The following is a 21,009-nucleotide window of genomic DNA, read 5'->3' as shown; positions in this document are numbered from 1 at the left end:
TTCACACAACGTCACGTCAATAATCCAGTCCTCTCTGTACATAAGTTATCCTCATTAAGGTTATTTTTGTAAGGTATCAATCTGCTGTGTATCAACTAGAGCATTCAGGGCTCGAACCACCCAGTGTATAATCAACTAGAGCATTCAGGGCTCGAACCACCCAGTGTATAATCAACTAGAGCATTCAGGGCTCGAACCACCCAGTGTATAATCAACTAGAGCATTCAGGGCTCGAACCACCCAGTGTATAATCAACTAGAGCATTCAGGGCTCGAACCACCCAGTGTATAATCAACTAGAGCATTCAGGGCTCGAACCACCCAGTGTATAATCAACTAGAGCATTCAGGGCTCGAACCACCCAGTGTATAATCAACTAGAGCATTCAGGGCTCGAACCACCCAGTGTATAATCAACTAGAGCATTCAGGGCTCGAACCACCCAGTGTATAATCAACTATGCCCAGCCACTTTGGTGTTGTTTTCTTTTGGGCAGCTGTGGAGGTGAATGAAATGATACTGGGTCAGATACACAAAGGTTTTGTCAAAGCATTAAATGTGAGAACATGAAGAATGAACACAGACAAACAGGCTAAGGATACAAGCATTCCATTAAACAACTAAATTCACCAGCCTCTGGTATTTATTTATTTAAAAAATATATATCTATTTAACCAGGCACGTCAGTTAAGAACAAATTCTTATTTACAATGACGGCATACACCGGCCAAACCCGGATGACGCTGGGCCAATGGGACTCCCAATAGCGGCCAGTTGTGATACAGCCTGAACTTGAACCAGGGTCTGTAGTGACACTTCTAACACTGAGATGCAGTGGCTTAGACCGCTGCGCCACGCGGGAGCCGTGCAAAGAAATGTGTGTGTGTGTGTGTGTGTGTGTGTGTGTGCGTAAGCATACTATATGTGTGTGAGTGTGAGTACGCATACTGTATGTGTGTGTGAGAGAGAGGGGCTTAGTGATGGTGGTCTCCATTCTGCCACTTTCTATGGAGTTCTGAACTACTCGGAGGGGCCAACAGGGCCACGGTGCCCGAAATGAGCCAAAACAGTCAACCATTTAAAACAGGCAACCCGGGGGGACTGGTTGAACCTCGCTGTCAATCAAACTGCTCCAGTCAAAGCTCTGTTGTTATTGGCTGTTATGACGGTTTCCAATGAGTCTGCTCTGGTATCATAAACGCCTTAAACTCATTAAAGGGTGAGGACCTGGCACAAAAATCGCTGAATGGGGAGAACAGATCAGCTTTGGGAAATGTACACTATATAATACAAAAGTATGTGGACACCCCATTCAAATGAGTGGATTTGGCTATTTCAGCCACTGACAGGCGTATCAAATCGAGCACACAGCCATGTAATCTCCAGAGACAAACATTGGCAGTAGAATAGCCTTACTGAAGAGCTCAATGACTTTCATCGTGGCACCGTCATAGGATGCCACCTTTCCAACAAGTCAGTTTATTACATTTCTGCCCTGCTAGAGCTGCCCCGGTCAACTGTTATTATGAAGTGGAAACGTCTAGGAGCAACAACGGCTCAGCCGTGAAGTGGTAGGCCACACAAGCTCACAGAACGGGACCCGGCAAGTGCTGAAGCACGAAGCTCGTAAAAATCATCTGTCCTCGTTTGCAACACTCACTCCCGAATTCCAAACTGACTCTGCACAATAACTGTTCATCGGGAATGGGTTTCCATGGCTGAGCAGCCGCACACAAGTCTAAGATCACCATGTGCAATGCCAAGCGTCGGCTGGAGTGGTGTAAAGCTTGCCGCCATTGGACTCTGGAGCAGTGGAAACGCGTTCTATGGAGTGATGAATCCCACTTCACCATCTGGCAGTACGAATCTGGGTTTGGCGGATGCCAAGAGAACACTACCTGTCCCAATAAATAACGCCAACTGTAAAGTTTGGTGGAGAAGGAATAAATGGTCTGGGGTTGTTTTTCATGGTTCATGCTAGGCCCCTTAGTTCCAGTGAAGGTGAATCGTAACGCTACCGCATACAATGACATTCTAGACGATTCTGTGCTGCCAACTTTGTGGCAAAAGGTTTGGGGAAGGCACTTCACCATTTCAGCATGACTAGGTCCACACAGAAATGATTTGTTGAGATCGGTGTGGAAGAACTTGACTGGCCTGCACAGAGCCCTGACCTCAACCCCATCGAACACCTTTGGGATGAATTGGAACACCGACTGCGAGCCAGGCCTAATCGCCCAACATCAGTGCCGGACCTCACTAATGCTCTTGTGGCTGAATGGAAGCAAGTCCCCGCAGCAATGTTCCAACATCTAGTGGAAAGCCTTCCCAGAAGAGTGGAGGCTGTTATAGCAACAAAGTGAGGGACAAACTTCATATTAATGCCCATGATTTTGGAATGAGATATTCGACGAGCAGGAGTCAACATACTTTTGGTCATGTAGTGTATATTGCTTAGTAGTCTGACGTAACCCTAACCCTAACCCTAACCCTACACAGTGGCCCATTCTGTCTTAGAACTAATGGAGACAGTAATAGTTAGACAACCACGCCTCTCTTCCATTCACTCACTGGACAGCACAATGTAGGCAGGCCTTATCATTTCACTTCAGAAGCTCTGCTCTACCAGGGCCGTTTGAAGAGTGTCGACTTTGAGTCCGTTTACACTAAACAAGAGACGATATAGGCCGACATAACTTGAGGTAGTGTGATGGGAACAACAGCTGTATTGTTCCTCGTTCTAGGGTCATTGAGTGGGCACACTGAAAAATGACAATAATACATAAACAGATGCCATAACTGGCACGGCAGAGGTAAGTCCTCTTTCCCTGGACTGAAAGAGTGCTAATGCGACTGGCCAGAGAATTAGGAACAAAATGACTGTCCCACAGCTGATACTCAGTGACAGTGGTGAAAAAAGTACACAATTGTCACACTTGAGTCAAAGTAAAGATACCTTAATAGAAAATTCCTCAAGTAAAAGTGAAAGACACACAGTGAAATACTACTTGAGTAAAAGTCTAAAAGTATTTGGTTTTAAATATACTTAAGTATTAAAAGGTAAATGTAATTGCTAAAATATAATACCAGTAAAAGTATAAATAATAAAACATTCCCTATGCAAACCAGATGGCACCATTTTAATTTTTTTTATTTATGGATAGCCAGGGGCACACTCCAACACTCAGACATAATTTACAAACGAAGCATTTGTGTTTGGTGAGTCCGCCAGATCAGTAGGGATGACCAGGGATGTTCTCTTGATAAGTGCGTGAATTGGACCATTTTCCTGTCCTGCTAAGCATTCAAAATCTAACTAGTTCTAAGTAGTCTAAAATATAAATAGTAAAGTACAGATACCCCAAAATACCACTTAAGAAATAAAGTATTTTTACTTCACACCACTGCTTAGTGAACCCTGTATTTTGCACACCAAGGTGGGCAGGGTTGCGAAGTCAACCTGCCTCTGGAAGATGTCTGAAGACTTTTTTTTACCTAGGTTTGGTGTGGTGTAGTAGTTTCAACTTAAAAGCAGAGGCACATCCCCCCCCAACAGGTTTGAGCAAAACATAAAACAGGAAAAGGAATTTGGGAGGGGGCGGGATGGGGTCGCAAATGTGTCCACTCACATTTTTTGTGATTTTTAAATGACGTCGTGTGGAACACATTTGGTTTCCATTGTAATTAGCTCACGCTAGCCGAAGGAAACATGCCTCCCTTTGCTTTGCTGACATGACCGTGGCACAAACCTGGAAAACTGAGACCTCACTGCTCTTAATGGAAGGAATGAGGAAAGGAGGAGGAGGGAGGTGAGTCCACAGAGAGTGTGGAGTGATGTGGGGGGGGGGGGGGGGGGGGGGGGGGGCATGAGCAGCCTTTATCAAGCTCCACCGTGTGAGGCTGTCAGTTCCACAAAGAGGGGATCCGCCCCTTGACCTGCCCAGGCACCGAGCCCCACCTCTAACGCCGCCAACACTTCCAGAGCAACAAAAGACCAGCAGGGAGGTTTGGAGCGACCCAGTCCCTATGAGCTGAGCAGATTAATAAAGTCCCCTAGAGGTTTGTGTGAGACGGGCCTGACGTTGTTTTCATGCCTCAGCCATTAAAATGCCAGTCTGAGTTGGCAAGAACTCTGTGTGATAATTAGGTTTGCAAAATTCAGAAGGGAACTTTCAATAAATCCTGGGTTGGAGGTTTCCAGAAATCAGGAGAGAATAAGCAGAAAATCTGGAATCCTCCAACCAGGATTTATAGACAACGGAATTAATTGAAAGTTCCAGGAATTTTGCAACCCTAGTGATAATAGGAAACTGGGTCAGAGGAGGGCTACTGCCAAACCACGCAATTACCCCTCTTCATTTGACCCGCCAAATGAAACTAGGTACTAGTTAATCTTCAGATTACATGGATAGAAAAAATACCTTGTGTGATTAGCTTTAAATTTGAGTTGTATGTAGTCTAGAGCGAGGTCCAGAGCCTACTGGTTTTCTGATCTACCTGTTCATTAATTGCACCCACCTGCTGTCCCAGGTGTAAATCAGTCCCTTATATAAAAAAACAGTGGATCTGATTTCTACATTCCAGATTTGAATATGAAGGATATGGAGTATAGAGCCAAGCCGATATCTAGAGTAGTTCAGTATTATAGTTCAGTATCATCCCACTGAATACCTGTGTTTTAATACAATATCTGCATGTAAGTACTGTTCCTGTACCCACGTGCTTTAAATTCTGAACCGAGAGCAAACTGTCCTGGGAAGGATCCTTTAAAGAGGACCGCTGTACAAAAGTCCAGAGTCCTGCTGTGGAAATCTCAGCACAGATGTCTCAATAGGCGCACAATAGTAGTGATAGTGATGTCTGTAGGGGGGGGGGGGTGATCCCTGTCCACAGTTTCCATGATTACCTTTGTCTGCTCTGGGATACCAATTCATGTTGATAATTTAATTGATATTTTGAAGTGCTGGTGGTTGTTGACAGTGTCTTACGTCAGATAGCGCGTAGATTCCGCCTGCACTGATCCGTCTCATATCACAAAGTGGGATAGCTCGAAAGTAGTTCTGATACAAGGTCTAACACTTGAAAAAATATTACCTAGGTGACATCTGCTAAACACCATTTCTGCCTCAAAACTGTCTGAATTGATCTAAAGCTAAAACAATAAATGTCAAATGTAGATTTTTAGGGTGAGGCAGTCTTATTTTAAATCTAGCTAAGGATTATTGTGCTTCAAATAGCAGTATTTTTTTTTTCGACTATAGCACGATAGCTAGCATAAATTTGTCCAACATTAACGTTAGCCGAGCCAGTCACTGAAAGGATGCTGCTAACCAACCAGCTGCCTACTTAGTGCTGCACACACAATGCTGAATGCTCCAACAAAAGCTAGCTAGCTACAGTAGCTAGTAGTGCTAATGCTTACATTATGAGTTTTTATTTAGCAGCTGTTCGTCTGCATCGAGTCATTACAGTAGCCTACCGAGACAGCTGCTGACTGTGCTCAGCTGACTCAACGATACGATCGCGGATAAACATGCTGATCTACGGACTGATTCCTGATAAGACAGTTTCTCTTAATTGTGGGGAAGTATGTCTACAACTTCAGGGTAATTTAAAACAGGCTAAGCAAGCTTTTGATGTCAGTGAAGGATGAGCTAGCTAACGAGCTAGCTAACTATGTCAGTAAGCTAGCTAGCGACAATAGTGAGCTACACATCGCCACAATGTTTGTAATAATTTTGCCTGCTAGTTATTCTGCCTATTTCATTAAGTCATACGAGTGATAGTGAAATTTGGAGCTGTTTTTTCTTTTGGAACTACGGCCATCTTTTACATTGAATTAGAATTAGAATCAGAATAATAGAATGGACATGAACCTTCTAATGATGGGATAAAGGTCAACCATGTAGGTCAACCAGGGTTTGCCTGTGCTGTTTTAAGACAGTGTTACATAATGAATTTGAAGAATTTCTGTACTGTATGTCTGCTAGCTAGCCAGACCGTTTTAGAGGAAGGATTCCATACATTTGTCTAATTCACAGGCAATATTCTATTTTTAAAAATGCAGTCAATTCACAGCCATACCACTGGCACGAATCAGTTGATGATACGACTTCGACAAGTTGCAAATACTGATATTGTATCATATAATAGCACTCACAGCTTTCCAAAAAAACTAAAAACGTAGACATTTGTGGTTTGTTTACATATATTTTAGAGGTTATTATTCATACAGAAAATTGGTATAAAACCTGTATAAAATGTATGTATAATTATATATGACAATTTTAGGTTGACAATAATTCTATTACACAATTTTACATATCACATGTCTTTTATGTTCCTGCATATTAGAGGATTAGACCTCTACTGCCATTCATTCCAATTAGACTGGTTTAGATTTCTCCCTGCCATTTTCACCACATTCTGGAACTTTGAGGGTTTATGACATTGAGATCCTCAATCACAGACTGAACCAGGTGGGTTGCTATGTATTACTCGTCTTAAAGGGAGGGGTGGCCACTGTCATAAAACTAAACCAACTCAGCTGAATGGGTTTTATTCCTCAGTAAATGGGAAACATCTGCACATTTATTGATGATGATGATGGTAGTGATGATTTAACAACAAACAGATTGATTAAAAGTAGCTTCTCCAAATGTGGTTTTACCACATCAGTTTGGAAAATAGATGAACAGGGCTCTAAATAAAATAAAATAATTCATAGCACTGGTGTTCCAAACTTTGAAAAGTTAAGAGCACAACAAAATTCAGGAGCACCTAAGAGGTAAAAATATATTTTTTAAATAATTGAGAGACTATATTGGGCCTATATGAACTCTACTTTTGAAAAAAACTAATATTTATGTAAATGTAAAGACATTTGTTTATTATAAAAAGCTATTATGTTGATATAAAAAAAAGCACTACCTATTGAGAAGCATAAGACTAAAAAAATTGTACACTGTCCCTTTAAAAGCGTAAAGTTTGAGAGTGATGACATGCAAGAAATCAGTCATTCATTGATCTCCTGAAGAAGATATCCCCTTTCCCTTCTCTCTGTGCCCCCAGATATGAAGATATACTGCTAAAGTTCCCAGGTTGTTAGCTAGCAATCTATCTAATGAGGTAATAAGACTGAGCAAGGTGTAAACCAATGCACCCGACATGGTTTATGAACAGGGCCTAAAACGAACTTTTTGGTCCACCAGCCACTGTTGCAGGTAGATGGAAAAACATCGACCAGAATCTCAATATATTTATTCACCATAATTCCGCCAAAAACCACTCGTTTTCATTTAAAAAAAATCACACTTCTTTCCACAACAATGCTTAAGCCACATCAGGACACCACTTGAGTTCTAGAAATGTTTTATTTTATGTTGGAGGTTATAGTTAACCAATCATTTCAATTGCGCACCTCAAGAGACTGATGTTTGGTTAGCGGTGTTTCTGTACTTCATGCGCGTAAGCAGAGTTTGCAAAACAAATGACAGATACAACTCATGAGAGAGACTTACCCAGGTAGGGTTTAGGGTTAGGGACTTACCCAGGTAGGGTTTAGGGTTAGGGACTTACCCAGGTAGGGTTTAGGGTTAGGGACTTACCCAGGTAGGGTTTAGGGTTAGGGACTTACCCAGGTAGGGTTTAGGGTTAGGGACTTACCCAGGTAGGGTTTAGGGTTAGGGACTTACCCAGGTAGGGTTTAGGGTTAGGGACTTACCCAGGTAGGGTTTAGGGTTAGGGACTTACCCAGGTAGGGTTTAGGGTTAGGGACTTACCCAGGTAGGGTTTAGGGTTAGGGACTTACCCAGGTAGGGGATGCATGGCGTTATCTTGAGAGAACGGATGTACTCCCTCATGCGCGTGTAGTTGTCCTCTTTGGATGTCAAGAAGTCCAGCTTCTCAAACGTGGTCTTGTCCTTCCGGCTGATCAGCTGAGAGAAGAGGGACAAGGTGTAATCAGCTTATTGTTAATTTATTCCTACAGGCTGATCAGCTGAGAGAAGAGGGACATGGTGGAATCAGCTTATTGTTAATTTATTCCTACAGGCTGATCAGCTGAGAGAAGAGGGACATGGTGGAATCAGCTTATTGTTAATTTATTCCTACAGGCTGATCAGCTGAGAGAAGAGGGACAAGGTGGAATCAGCTTATTGTTAATTTATTCCTACAGGCTGATCAGCTGAGAGAAGAGGGACAAGGTGGAATCAGCTTATTGTTAATTTATTCCTACAGGCTGATCAGCTGAGAGAAGAGGGACATGGTGGAATCAGCTTATTGTTAATTTATTCCTACAGGCTGATCAGCTGAGAGAAGAGGGACAAGGTGGAATCAGCTTATTGTTAATTTATTCCTACAGGCTGATCAGCTGAGAGAAGAGGGACAAGGTGGAATCAGCGTATTGTTCATTAATTTCCTCTTTCAGCCAGTCAGCCAGCATCATTTAGTTGTACTCCGTTTATTGTAAAATCGACAACATGAGTGGTCGATTTTCCCTGCAGAGGACTAGCCAATCTGATGCTTTGTTACTTCTTCAGCAACCAACGACACATTTCAGGTAAAAATCATCAGGTAACAGGTAGAGTTGAAACATTTAAATACAACATATTACTGACCCACAGACACCAAGTGAACGACCATGGACTGTCTGACATTTCTGTTTGTCATTGAGCAATCTAAACCACTTACGGCTGGGGCAGACAGACATGAATACGAGAGTGATTTGGAGTTGGAGGACTTCTGGGTGCTCACTGTCTGAGGGATTCAACCCTGGCTCCCCTCATTAACTGCCTTCTCAGAGTTATCATTATGACCTTGGCCTGCAGCCTCACAGTTTCCCCAACATATGCAGGCCGAGGCCACACCTGGCACCTGCAGCCACCTTTGTTTTGCACATCTGTGCAGTCAAGCACATGGCCACCTGACCTAACTGGGAGTCAATGTTGTTTGGCTTTAAACTCTACCAGAGTTTGTGGAATGTAGGTGTAGAGCTGAATCAAAACAGCCAATCAGTTATTAGAGGTCATTAGATGTGATGTACAACTCAAAATCAGCACACTCATTTCATTGTGTGTGTGTGGAAGTATTTGAAATGTACATAAAAAATATAGTATTTTCTCATCTTAAAACCCTGTAAAAAAAAAAAAAAAAAGGTCTAAGTACTGTAATCAAATTGACGAGTGCTAATTTTCAGAGTGTTGGGTTCCCATTGAGTCCTGTATTCCACCTCGAGTGGTTCAGACACGTCGGGAAAGCTAGTCCGGTGAGCGCCAAGATGTGACCCCATGCTTCCTCAGAGCTCAACACCACAGAGTGGAGGGGTGAACCCATGCTTCCTCAGAGCTCAACACCACAGAGTGGAGGGGTGAACCCGTGCTTCCTCAGAGCTCAACACCACAGAGTGGAGGGGTGAACCCGTGCTTCCTCAGAGCTCAACACCACAGAGTGGAGGGGTGAACCCGTGCTTCCTCAGAGCTCAACACCACGGAGTGGAGGGATGAACCCGTGCTTCCTCAGAGCTCAACACCACGGAGTGGAGGGATGAACCTGTGCTTCCTCAGAGCTCAACACCACGGAGTGGAGGGATGAACCCGTGCTTCCTCAGAGCTCAACACCACAGAGTGGAGGGGTGAACCCATGCTTCCTCAGAGCTCGAAAAAGTGGAAACAGGACTATCCTATAGCTGGGGAGGAGTGGAAACAGGACTATCCTATAGCTGGGGAGAAGTGGAAACAGGACTATCCTATAGCTGGGGAAACAGGACTATCCTATAGCTGGGGAGGAGGGGAAACAGGACTATCCTATAGCTGGGGAGGAGGGGAAACAGGACTATCCTATAGCTGGGGAAACAGGACTATCCTATAGCTGGGGAGGAGGGGAAACAGGACTATCCTATAGCTGGGGAGGAGGGGAAACAGGACTATCCTATAGCTGGGGAGGAGTGGAAACAGGACTATCCTATAGCTGGGGAGGAGTGGAAACAGGACTATCCTATAGCTGAGGAGGAGTGGAAACAGGACTATCCTATAGCTGGGGAGGAGTGGAAACAGGACTATCCTATAGCTGGGGAGGAGGGGAAACAGGACTATCCTATAGCTGGGGAAACAGGACTATCCTATAGCTGGGGAGGAGGGGAAACAGGACTATCCTATAGCTGGGGAGGAGGGGAAACAGGACTATCCTATAGCTGGGGAGGAGGGGAAACAGGACTATCCTATAGCTGGGGAGAAGAAGGGGAAACAGGACTATCCTATAGCTGGGGAGGAGTGGAAACAGGACTATCCTATAGCTGGGGAGAAGTGGAAACAGGACTATCCTATAGCTGGGGAAACAGGACTATCCTATAGCTGGGGAGGAGGGGAAACAGGACTATCCTATAGCTGGGGAGGAGGGGAAACAGGACTATCCTATAGCTGGGGAGGAGTGGAAACAGAGCTATCCTATAGCTGAGGAGGAGTGGAAACAGGACTATCCTATAGCTGGGGAGGAGTGGAAACAGGACTATCCTATAGCTGGGGAAACAGGACTATCCTATAGCTGGGGAGGAGGGGAAACAGGACTATCCTATAGCTGGGGAGGAGGGGAAACAGGACTATCCTATAGCTGGGGAGGAGTGGAAACAGAGCTATCCTATAGCTGAGGAGGAGTGGAAACAGGACTATCCTATAGCTGGGGAGGAGTGGAAACAGGACTATCCTATAGCTGGGGAAACAGGACTATCCTATAGCTGGGGAAACAGGACTATCCTATAGCTGGGGAGGAGGGGAAACAGGACTATCCTATAGCTGGGGAGGAGTGGAAACAGAGCTATCCTATAGCTGAGGAGGAGTGGAAACAGGACTATCCTATAGCTGGGGAGGAGTGGAAACAGGACTATCCTATAGCTGGGGAGGAGTGGAAACAGAGCTATCCTATAGCTGGGGAAACAGGACTATCCTATAGCTGGGGAGGAGGGGAAACAGGACTATCCTATAGCTGGGGAGGAGGGGAAACAGGACTATCCTATAGCTGAGGAGGAGAGGAAACAGGACTATCCTATAGCTGGGGAGGAGGGGAAACAGGACTATCCTATAGCTGGGGAGGAGGGGAAACAGGACTATCCTATAGCTGGGGAGGAGTGGAAACAGGACTATCCTATAGCTGAGGAGGAGTGGAAACAGGACTATCCTATAGCTGGGGAGGAGTGGAAACAGGACTATCCTATAGCTGGGGAGGAGAGGAAACAGGACTATCCTATAGCTGGGGAAACAGGACTATCCTATAGCTGGGGAAACAGGACTATCCTATAGCTGGGGAAACAGGACTATCCTATAGCTGGGGAAACAGGACTATCCTATAGCTGGGGAAACAGGACTATCCTATAGCTGGGGAAACAGGACTATCCTATAGCTGGGGAAACAGGACTATCCTATAGCTGGGGAAACAGGACTATCCTATAGCTGGGGAAACAGGACTATCCTATAGCTGGGGAGGAGGGGAAACAGGACTATCCTATAGCTGGGGAGGAGGGGAAACAGGACTATCCTATAGCTGGGGAGGAGGGGAAACAGGACTATCCCATAGCTGGGGAAACAGGACTATCCTATAGCTGGGGAAACAGGACTATCCTATAGCTGGAGAAACAGGACTATCCTATAGCTGGGGAAACAGGACTATCCTATAGCTGGGGAAACAGGACTATCCTATAGCTGGGGAAACAGGACTATCCTATAGCTGGGGAGGAGGGGAAACAGGACTATCCTATAGCTGGGGAGGAGGGGAAACAGGACTATCCTATAGCTGGGGAGGAGGGGAAACAGGACTATCCTATAGCTGGGGAGGAGGGGAAACAGGACTATCCTATAGCTGGGGAGGAGTGGAAACAGGACTATCCTATAGCTGGGGAGGAGGGGAAACAGGACTATCCTATAGCTGGGTAGGAGTGGAAAGGTAAGGGGCCTTTGAGGGAGGGTAAGGGGCCTTTGAGGGAGGGTAAGGGGCCTTTGAGGGAGGGTAAGGGGCCTTTGAGGGAGGGTAAGGGGCCTTTGAGGAAAGGTAAGGGGCCTTTGAGGAAAGGTAAGGGGCCTTTGAGGAAAGGTAAGGGGCCTTTGAGGAAAGGTAAGGGCAGCTGAGAAATGGCATGCCAGGGGGAAACATTCATCAAAACATCATGAAGGGATAAAAACAAGTGGAATTTATGCTAAAGTTATACTGTTACACTGGGGCTCCAAACGGCAGGGGAAACACGTCTATATATAGTGTTTCCAACAAATAAGGGGTGAGCACCAGCTGTGGCGGATTAGGATGGAACCATTGTGACAGCACACTATCCTGGACTTGGACTCTGTGTGTCTGTCTCATCATGAGGAAAGGTGTGCCTTGCATCATGCCCAAGTAGACTATTTCCGTGTGTATTGCCAAAAACACTCAACACACCCAACCCTGGCTCAGGTGGCTATCCATCTGGTAAAACAGACCACACCCAACCCTGGAATCCGTCTGTCTGCCCCAGAGTGGCACACCCAACCCTGGCATCCGTCTGTCTGCCCCTCGCATGGAACACCCAACCCTGGCATCCGTCTGTCTGCCCCTCGCATGGAACACCCAACCCTGGCATCCGTCGGTCTGCCCCTTGCATGGAACACCCAACCCTGGCATCCGTCTGTCTGCCCCTCGCATGGAACACCCAACCCTGGCATCCGTCTGTCTGCCCCTCGCATGGAACACCCAACCCTGGCATCCATCTGTCTGCCCCTCGCATGGAACACCCAACCCTGGCATCTGTCTGTCTGCCCCTTGCATGGAACACCCAACCCTGGAAAGTACTGTATGCTCATGTGCTTCAGCACAATAGCATTTTCTATCTATATATTTTTTCTGTCATTAGCCAACCCCCTGCCCCACAGTCCTCAGCCTAACTCACCTCCTTAGGTCTCAGCCTCACTCCTCCCCGCTAGTACACCCCAGCCTCACTCATCCTCCCCTTTCATGGTAGTACACCTCAAACGGCCCCATAGACCATAGTGTCAGGGTGCTAGTACAGTGTTCCAAGTCTCGCGTCACAATAAGTCATACATTATAGAAGACTTCTGGTCTATTCTTTTCTGCTTGCCTGAATGTGTTTTACCTCCACAGATCATAACCTGATAATATATACATTTACATTTACATTTAAGTCATTTAGCAGACGCTCTTATCCAGAGCGACTTACAAATTGGGGTGTGCAACTCAATATTTGGAAGGTGGTCCTAATGTGTTGTACACTCAGTGTATGTTACAGTGCTGGAGACAGAGGTACAGTAGGTAACCGAAGTGTTATCTGAAAAGCATGATATGTTTGAGCACAGAAAGGTCAAGGAAATGTTCCCTCTTTTTCCCATTATGGCCTCTTTGTGGTTGGAAACAAAAAGCGTTGGTTTGAATCTCGGTCGGGTCCATTCGGGCTTTCCCCTCTTGCTAATTGGTTGCGAAGACGAGTGGGACAGCTCTGACCCCTTCGAGTCTGAACGTGTGTTTCCTGTGCTTCCTTGCTCCCACCAATATAGGACTGGACCGACTATCTTGTCGATTTCCCACTGGAAGCTACGGAGACCGTGTCAAGGCGAGAGATGAGAGGAAGCTACGGAGACCGTGTCAAGGCGAGAGATGAGAGGAAGCTACGGGGACCGTGTCAAGGCGAGAGATGAGAGGAAGCTACGGGGACCGTGTCAAGGCGAGAGATGAGAGGAAGCTACGGGGACCGTGTCAAGGCGAGAGATGAGAGGAAGCTACGGAGAACGTGTCAAGGCGAGAGATGAGAGGAAGCTACGGAGAACGTGTCAAGGCGAGAGATGAGAGGAAGCTACGGGGACCGTGTCAAGGCGAGAGATGAGAGGAAGCTACGGGGACCGTGTCAAGGCGAGAGATGAGAGGAAGCTACAGAGACAGTGTCAAGGCGCGAGATGAGAGGAAGCTACGGAGAACGTGTCAAGGCGAGAGATGAGATGACGCTACGGAGACCGTGTCAAGGCGAGAGATGAGATGACGCTACGGAGACCGTGTCAAGGCGAGAGATGAGATGACGCTACGGAGACCGTGTCAAGGCGAGAGATGAGATGACGCTACGGAGACCGTGTCAAGGCGAGAGATGAGATGACGCTACGGAGACCGTGTCAAGGCGAGAGATGAGATGACGCTACGGAGACCGTGTCAAGGCGAGAGATGAGATGACGCTACGGAGACCGTGTAAAGGCGTGAGCTGAGATTCTTGTCCTTAGCACAGAACATGACACATTGACACAGGATGTAAATCCTGGAGTGTATTGTACAGGTAAACAGACAACAGGGAACACTGTCACCATGTTGGTTAAGTATCACGGTACGCTATCATGGTACGGTATCACAGTGTCATAGTACGGTATCATGGTACGGTATCACAGTGTCATAGTACGGTATCATGGTACGGTATCACGGTGTCATAGTACGGTATCACGGTACGGTATCACGGTGTCATAGTACGGTATGGTATCACGGTACGGTATCATAGTACGGTATCATAGTACGGTATCACGGTGTCATAGTACGGTATCACGGTACGGTATCACGGTATCATGGTACGGTATCACAGTGTCATAGTACGGTATCATGGTACGGTATCACGGTGTCATAGTACGGTATCACGGTACGGTATCACGGTGTCATAGTACGGTATGGTATCACGGTACGGTATCATAGTACGGTATCATAGTACGGTATCACGGTGTCATAGTACGGTATCACGGTATCATGGTATGGTATCACGGTACGGTATCACGGTGTCATAGTACGGTATCACGGTACGGTATCACGGTGTCATAGTACGGTATCACGGTATCATGGTACGGTATCACGGTACGGTATCACGGTGTCATAGTACGGTATCACGGTATCACGGTGTCATAGTACGGTATCATGGTACGGTATCACGGTGTCATAGTACGGTATCACGGTGTCATGGTACGGTATCACGGTGTCATAGTACGGTATCATGGTACGGTATCACGGTGTCATAGTACGGTATCACGATGTCATAGTACGGTATCACGGTGTCATAGTACGGTATCACGGTGTCATAGTACGGTGTCATAGTACGGTATCACGGTGTCATAGTACGGTGTCATAGTACGGTATCACGGTGTCATAGTACGGTATCACGGTGTCATAGTACGGTATCACGGTACGGTATCATAGTGTCATAGTACGGTATCACAGTGTCATAGTACGGTGTCATAGTACGGTATCACGGTGTCATAGTACGGTATCATAGTACGGTATCACGGTGTCATAGTACGGTATCACGGTATCATAGTACGGTATCACGGTACGGTGTCATAGTACGGTGTCATAGTACGGTATCACGGTGTCATAGTACGGTATCATGGTACGGTATCATAGTGTCATAGTACGGTATCACGGTGTCATAGTACGGTATCACGGTGTCATAGTACGGTATCATGGTACGGTATCATAGTGTCATAGTACGGTATCACGGTGTCATAGTACGGTATCACGGTACGGTATCATAGTGTCATAGTACGGTATCACGGTGTCATAGTACGGTATCACGGTGTCATAGTACAGTATCAGGGTACGGTATCATAGTGTCATAGTACGGTATCACGGTACTGTATCACGGTACTGTATCACGGTACGGTATCATGAAGGCTATGAGATCATGTTGCTCTGATGTGCCAAGAGTTGAGGGGAGAGTCTGACATGAGGTGGGAATTTCCTCCATGTGATATATAAAATGGAGATAATGACAGACTATCACTTTACCTCCTTCAACGCCAACAAAAGTATTTCCAAGCATGGAACAAGGCTTTCCCACCCCCCCCCTCCTCCCTCAACAGACTCATATGAAAAATATAATGAAGTCTTCAAATGAAGCGAGAAATGGCAGAAATTCGAGCCAAAACTAACTGTACAACTACCTGTACGAGCTCCATTTTCTACCAACTGCCACAGTATAAACTAAAAACGATTTTATATAATGGAATAAAATGTAAAAACTGAAGTGGTCAGCATCTTAATGTTAATCCTGGCATTACAATACAGACAGAAACTTACTCTGGGAGGTATAGTTTACTGTCAGATGGAAACTGTGGTTGAGTTGAGGTTCTTTTTGAATATGAACATGTGCGGTGGAGCGACGGTCGATTATTTGCTTGTCGAGGACTAGGAAGCAGCTCACGTTGAAGGAGGGAAGGAGAGATGGTGGGAGCAAGGAAGCATAGGAAACACACGTTCAGACTCGAAGGGGTCAGAGCTGTCCCACTCGTCTTCGCAACCAATTAGCAAGAGGGGAAAGCCCGAATGGACCCGACCGAGATTCAAACCAACGCTTTTTGTTTCCAACCACAAAGAGGCCATAATGGGAAAAAGAGGGAACATTTCCTTGACCTTTCTGTGCTCCAACATATCATGCTTTTCAGATAACACTTCGGTTACCTACTGTACCTCTGTCTCCAGCACTGTAACATACACTGAGTGTACAACACATTAGGACCACCTTCCAAATATTGAGTTGCACACCTCATTTTGCCCCCAGAATAGCCTCAATTCATCGGGGACATGGACTCTACAAGGTGTCGAAAGCGTTCCACAGGGATGCTGGCCCATGTTGACTCCAATGCTTCCCACCGTTGTGTCAAGTTGACTGGATGTGCTTTGGGTGGTGGACCATTGTTGATACACACGGGAAACTATTGAGCGTGAAATACCCAGCAGCGTTGCAGTTCTTGACACAGTTTGACACCACTCATCTATACTGATTGAAGTGGGTGTAACAATGAACATCACTAAGGGATTGTAGCTTTCACCAAGTCAGTCCATGTCATGGAAAGAGCAGGTGTTCATAATGTTTTGTACACTCATTGTATCCAAATAGCATTGACAAGGACAAACCCCTTTCAGCACAAGGTGGTCAGAACACACTTCTTTGAATCAATGACACAGGCCACGGTGACCCTAACTATGCTGTTGTTTCCGTGCTCTTGTAACGTCATGAAATCCAATTTCATGTTTAAAACATAAAAAAACCAACAAATGTTACACCGTACTTTATAATGGCCTGGAACAAAACGACCCAATTTCACGGCTCACAAACAGTCATTCCCGGCACGGAGCGAGTCATTTTCACCATTATATAAAATAACCTGGAGCTGGATGGGCTGGGGTCGTTATACCTCATACATCATTACCAGTAAACACGAACATGTGCGCACACACACACACAGTTATGGAAACTATTGCAGACTGACCCCAAAAAACAGTCAAACGCTATTAAAAGGACTTACACAGTAAACTCAGATCTCTTAGAAGTGGGTTCACAATGAAAAGAATCTCAGTTCAAATCAGCAGTCTGATGTTTGCTTCACATACTGTGGGCCCTCATATGGTGTGACCCTAGTGCACTTTTTAAAGCACTGATATGGTGTGACCCTAGTGCACTTTTTAAAGCACTAATATGGTGTGACCCTAGTGCACTTTTAAAAGCACTGATATGGTGTGACCCTAGTGCACTTTTTAAAGCACTGATATGGTGTGACCCTAGTGCACTTTTAAAGCACTGATATGGTGTGACCCTAGTGTACCTTTTTAAAGCACTGATATGGTGTGACCCTAGTGTACCTTTTTAAAGCACTGATATGGTGTGACCCTAGTGCACTTTTAAAGCACTGATATGGTGTGACCCTAGTGCACTTTTAAAGCCCTGATATGGTGTGACCCTAGTGTACCTTTTAAAGCACTGATATGGTGTGACCCTAGTGTACCTTTTAAAGCACTGATATGGTGTGACCCTAGTGTACCTTTTAAAGCACTGATATGGTGTGACCCTAGTGTACCTTTAAAAAGCACTGATATGGTGTGACCCTAGTGTACCTTTTTAAAGCACTGATATGGTGTGACCCTAGTGCACTTTTAAAGCACTGATATGGTGTGACCCTAGTGCACTTTTAAAGCCCTGATATGGTGTGACCCTAGTGTACCTTTTAAAGCACTGATATGGTGTGACCCTAGTGTACCTTTTAAAGCACTGATATGGTGTGACCCTAGTGTACCTTTTAAAGCACTGATATGGTGTGACCCTAGTGTACCTTTTTAAAGCACTGATATGGTGTGACCCTAGTGTACCTTTTTAAAGCACTGATATGGTGTGACCCTAGTGCACTTTTAAAGCACTGATATGGTGTGACCCTAGTGCACTTTTAAAGCCCTGATATGGTGTGACCCTAGTGTACCTTTTAAAGCACTGATATGGTGTGACCCTAGTGTACCTTTTAAAGCACTGATATGGTGTGACCCTAGTGTACCTTTTAAAGCACTGATATGGTGTGACCCTAGTGCTCCTTTTTAAAGCACTGATATGGTGTGACCCTAGTGCACCTTTTAAAGCACTGATATGGTGTGACCCTAGTGTACCTTTTTAAAGCACTGATATGGTGTGACCCTAGTGTACCTTTAAAAAGCACTGATATGGTGTGACCCTAGTGTACCTTTTAAAGCACTGATATGGTGTGACCCTAGTGCACCTTTTAAAGCACTGATATGGTGTGACCCTAGTGCACCTTTTAAAGCACTGATATGGTGTGACCCTAGTGTACCTTTTTAAAGGACTGATATGGTGTGACCCTAGTGCACTTTTTAAAAGCACTGATATGGTGTGACCCTAGTGCAACTTTTAAAAGACTCAGAGAGAAAGTGTCACCATTTGCGGCTTCTAGATGGCACAGTTGCATGCTGCCTAGTGCACTACTGGTTTCAGTTGCAGTACTTGACCCAAAAGCATGGCGTAGGGGGCTGTACTGCATACAGCGACATCAATCTTTATTGAAAGACCTGTTTCGCCATCAGCCAACAGCATAACCACTAAGCCGCAGTGAAACTCTGCATTTTCTGTACTCCCCTGTCCATTACGGGGTGGGAGCTGCCGTCTGGCATTGTGGTGAGGTGTAATTTTCTTTCCAGGAATTGGCAGAGCAAGTGATCAATTCCTTGATAACGTGGCAGGTGGGGTAGCGACAGGAGATAAAATATACACTCCTATAAACTAATTTCTCATTATTGTTGTCGGGGCCACATCACAGAAGAGGATGTAAGCGCTTTCCCAACTGGCTCTAAGGACGGAAAGGCCCGCCAGAGAGTCCAGCCAGCTTTCTGGAAAGCACACCTGGTATATATGCTTGTACTCGTTTTAAATTGGCCTGATGGAATACTGTGCTATTACCATCATAATCATCATCATCAACGGCATCTTACCATTACATTTATTTCTACAATTCAACAGACATTTTGTTTCAGGAATCTGCCAACTCTTCTAGTTTTGATATTCAGGGAGTGTGTGTACTTTACATTTCTCTCTGGATGTCATTATCGAAGCACCACAGGTTTTCCAGGCATATCCTTTCCAAGTGAACAGACCTCTCTGTGCTGAGTGCCAGTGACAGTACCGGGTTCATACAGTCAATACGTTTTTAAAGCCCTGTAAGGAAAGAGAATGGCTTGAAATCTGTCATCTGGTCTTCTAGATGGAAACGGAGAGAGAGCCCAATAGACCTGAACGCTCTGACCCCAGTTATCCCAATAGACGATAATTACAAAAAGCAATCAGCTTGAGGACAATGCTTTTTTTCCCAAAGCAACTGTAACTAACTTTTTTGGGGTTCTACAAGCCAACTATTCCCCCCCCCCCAGAATGCTATAGCCCTGTATAATGTAAACCACAGATCCACAACTAGATTAAGCCACGGGGCAATTTTCTTCTTGAGCGGATGGTCAGGGGCCCGGAACATAAATCACAAATAATTAATTGACTGCAAAATTTACCGCAAGAAGAACAAACAAATGTAATATTTGACTAAATCAATCATTTCAAACCTTGCTTACTTTTATATACAATCACATACACTGAGTGTACAAAACATTAAGAACACCTGCTCTTTCCATGACATAGACGGACCAGGAGAATCCAGGTGGAAACTATGATCCCTTAATGATGTCACTTGTGAAATCCACTTCAATCAGTGTAGATGAAGGGGAGGAGACAGGTTAAAAGAAAGATATTCAGATTGTTTAATAGTCACATGTACAGGGTTGCAAGTGTGATTGCAGGGTACAGTGAAAACAGGCTTTGAGCTCCAACATGCAGGACAAGTGAAATTAAATAATGAAAATTGTATTTTTTTGTTGTCTTGAGACATGGATAGTATTCAGTGCTATTCAGAGGGTGCATGGGCAAGTCAAAAGATTGAAGTGCCTTTGAACGGGTTATGATAGTAGGTGCCAGGCGTACCGGTTTGAGTCAAGAACAGCAATGCTGCTGGGATTTCTGTATGGACCTCGCTTTGTGCACTGGGGCATTGTCATGCTGAAACAGGAAAGGGCCTTCCCCAAACTGCTTCCCTTCACTGGAACTAAGGAGCCTAGCCTTAAGCATGAAAAACAGCCCCAGACCTTTATTCCTCATCCACCAAACTTTACAGTTGGCATTATGCATTGGGGCAGGTAGTGTTTTCCTGGCATCCGCCAAACCCAGATTCGTCCATCAGGCTGCCAGATGGTGAAGCGTCATTCATCTCTCCAGAGAACGTGTTTCCACTGCTCCAGAGTCCAATGACGGAGAGCTTTACACCGACGCTTGGCACTGCGCATTGCAAAATGGCAAAAGGGCTCAACACTCAAAAATATGCTTTGTTCCTTCTATTAGTCTATAGATAATATGCATGGTAGAAGCCTAGTGCTGACCAGTGCTTCAGGTAATATGCATGGTAGAAGCCTAGTGGTGACCAGTGCTTCCAGGCCTTCCAGTGACACAATCCTCCACGTAGTGAGCATTTGAATGTACAATGTTCTGCCAGACAGAATAAAAATGCTGGAAGGTGCTACCAGTGTTTCTCCTGGGGGTTAGGCTAGTACTTTGAAATTCCACTTCAGAATCCATCGGCAATAACGGGGGCAGCGTGCCTCTGTGCGCGAGTGTGTGTGTTAAGAGCACCTTGGGAGAACACATG

General features: G+C 45.3%; 1 protein-coding gene across 1 annotated transcript in view; it reads right to left on the bottom strand.

Annotated features, from left to right (window-relative positions):
• The window catches only part of LOC120026320 (ras-specific guanine nucleotide-releasing factor RalGPS1-like), a 202,082-nt gene that overhangs the window by 139,670 nt on the left and 41,403 nt on the right, over window positions 1-21,009 (bottom strand). The window contains exon 7 of the mRNA XM_038971157.1: window positions 7,809-7,935. Within this exon, the coding sequence (XP_038827085.1) occupies window positions 7,809-7,935 (127 nt within the window). The remainder of the gene's footprint in view (window positions 1-7,808; window positions 7,936-21,009) is intronic.

This window comes from Salvelinus namaycush, chromosome 31 (genome assembly GCF_016432855.1).
Source record: "Salvelinus namaycush isolate Seneca chromosome 31, SaNama_1.0, whole genome shotgun sequence".
NCBI classification, from domain to species: domain Eukaryota; kingdom Metazoa; phylum Chordata; class Actinopteri; order Salmoniformes; family Salmonidae; genus Salvelinus; species Salvelinus namaycush.
This window is presented reverse-complemented; position numbering and strand designations above follow the sequence as displayed.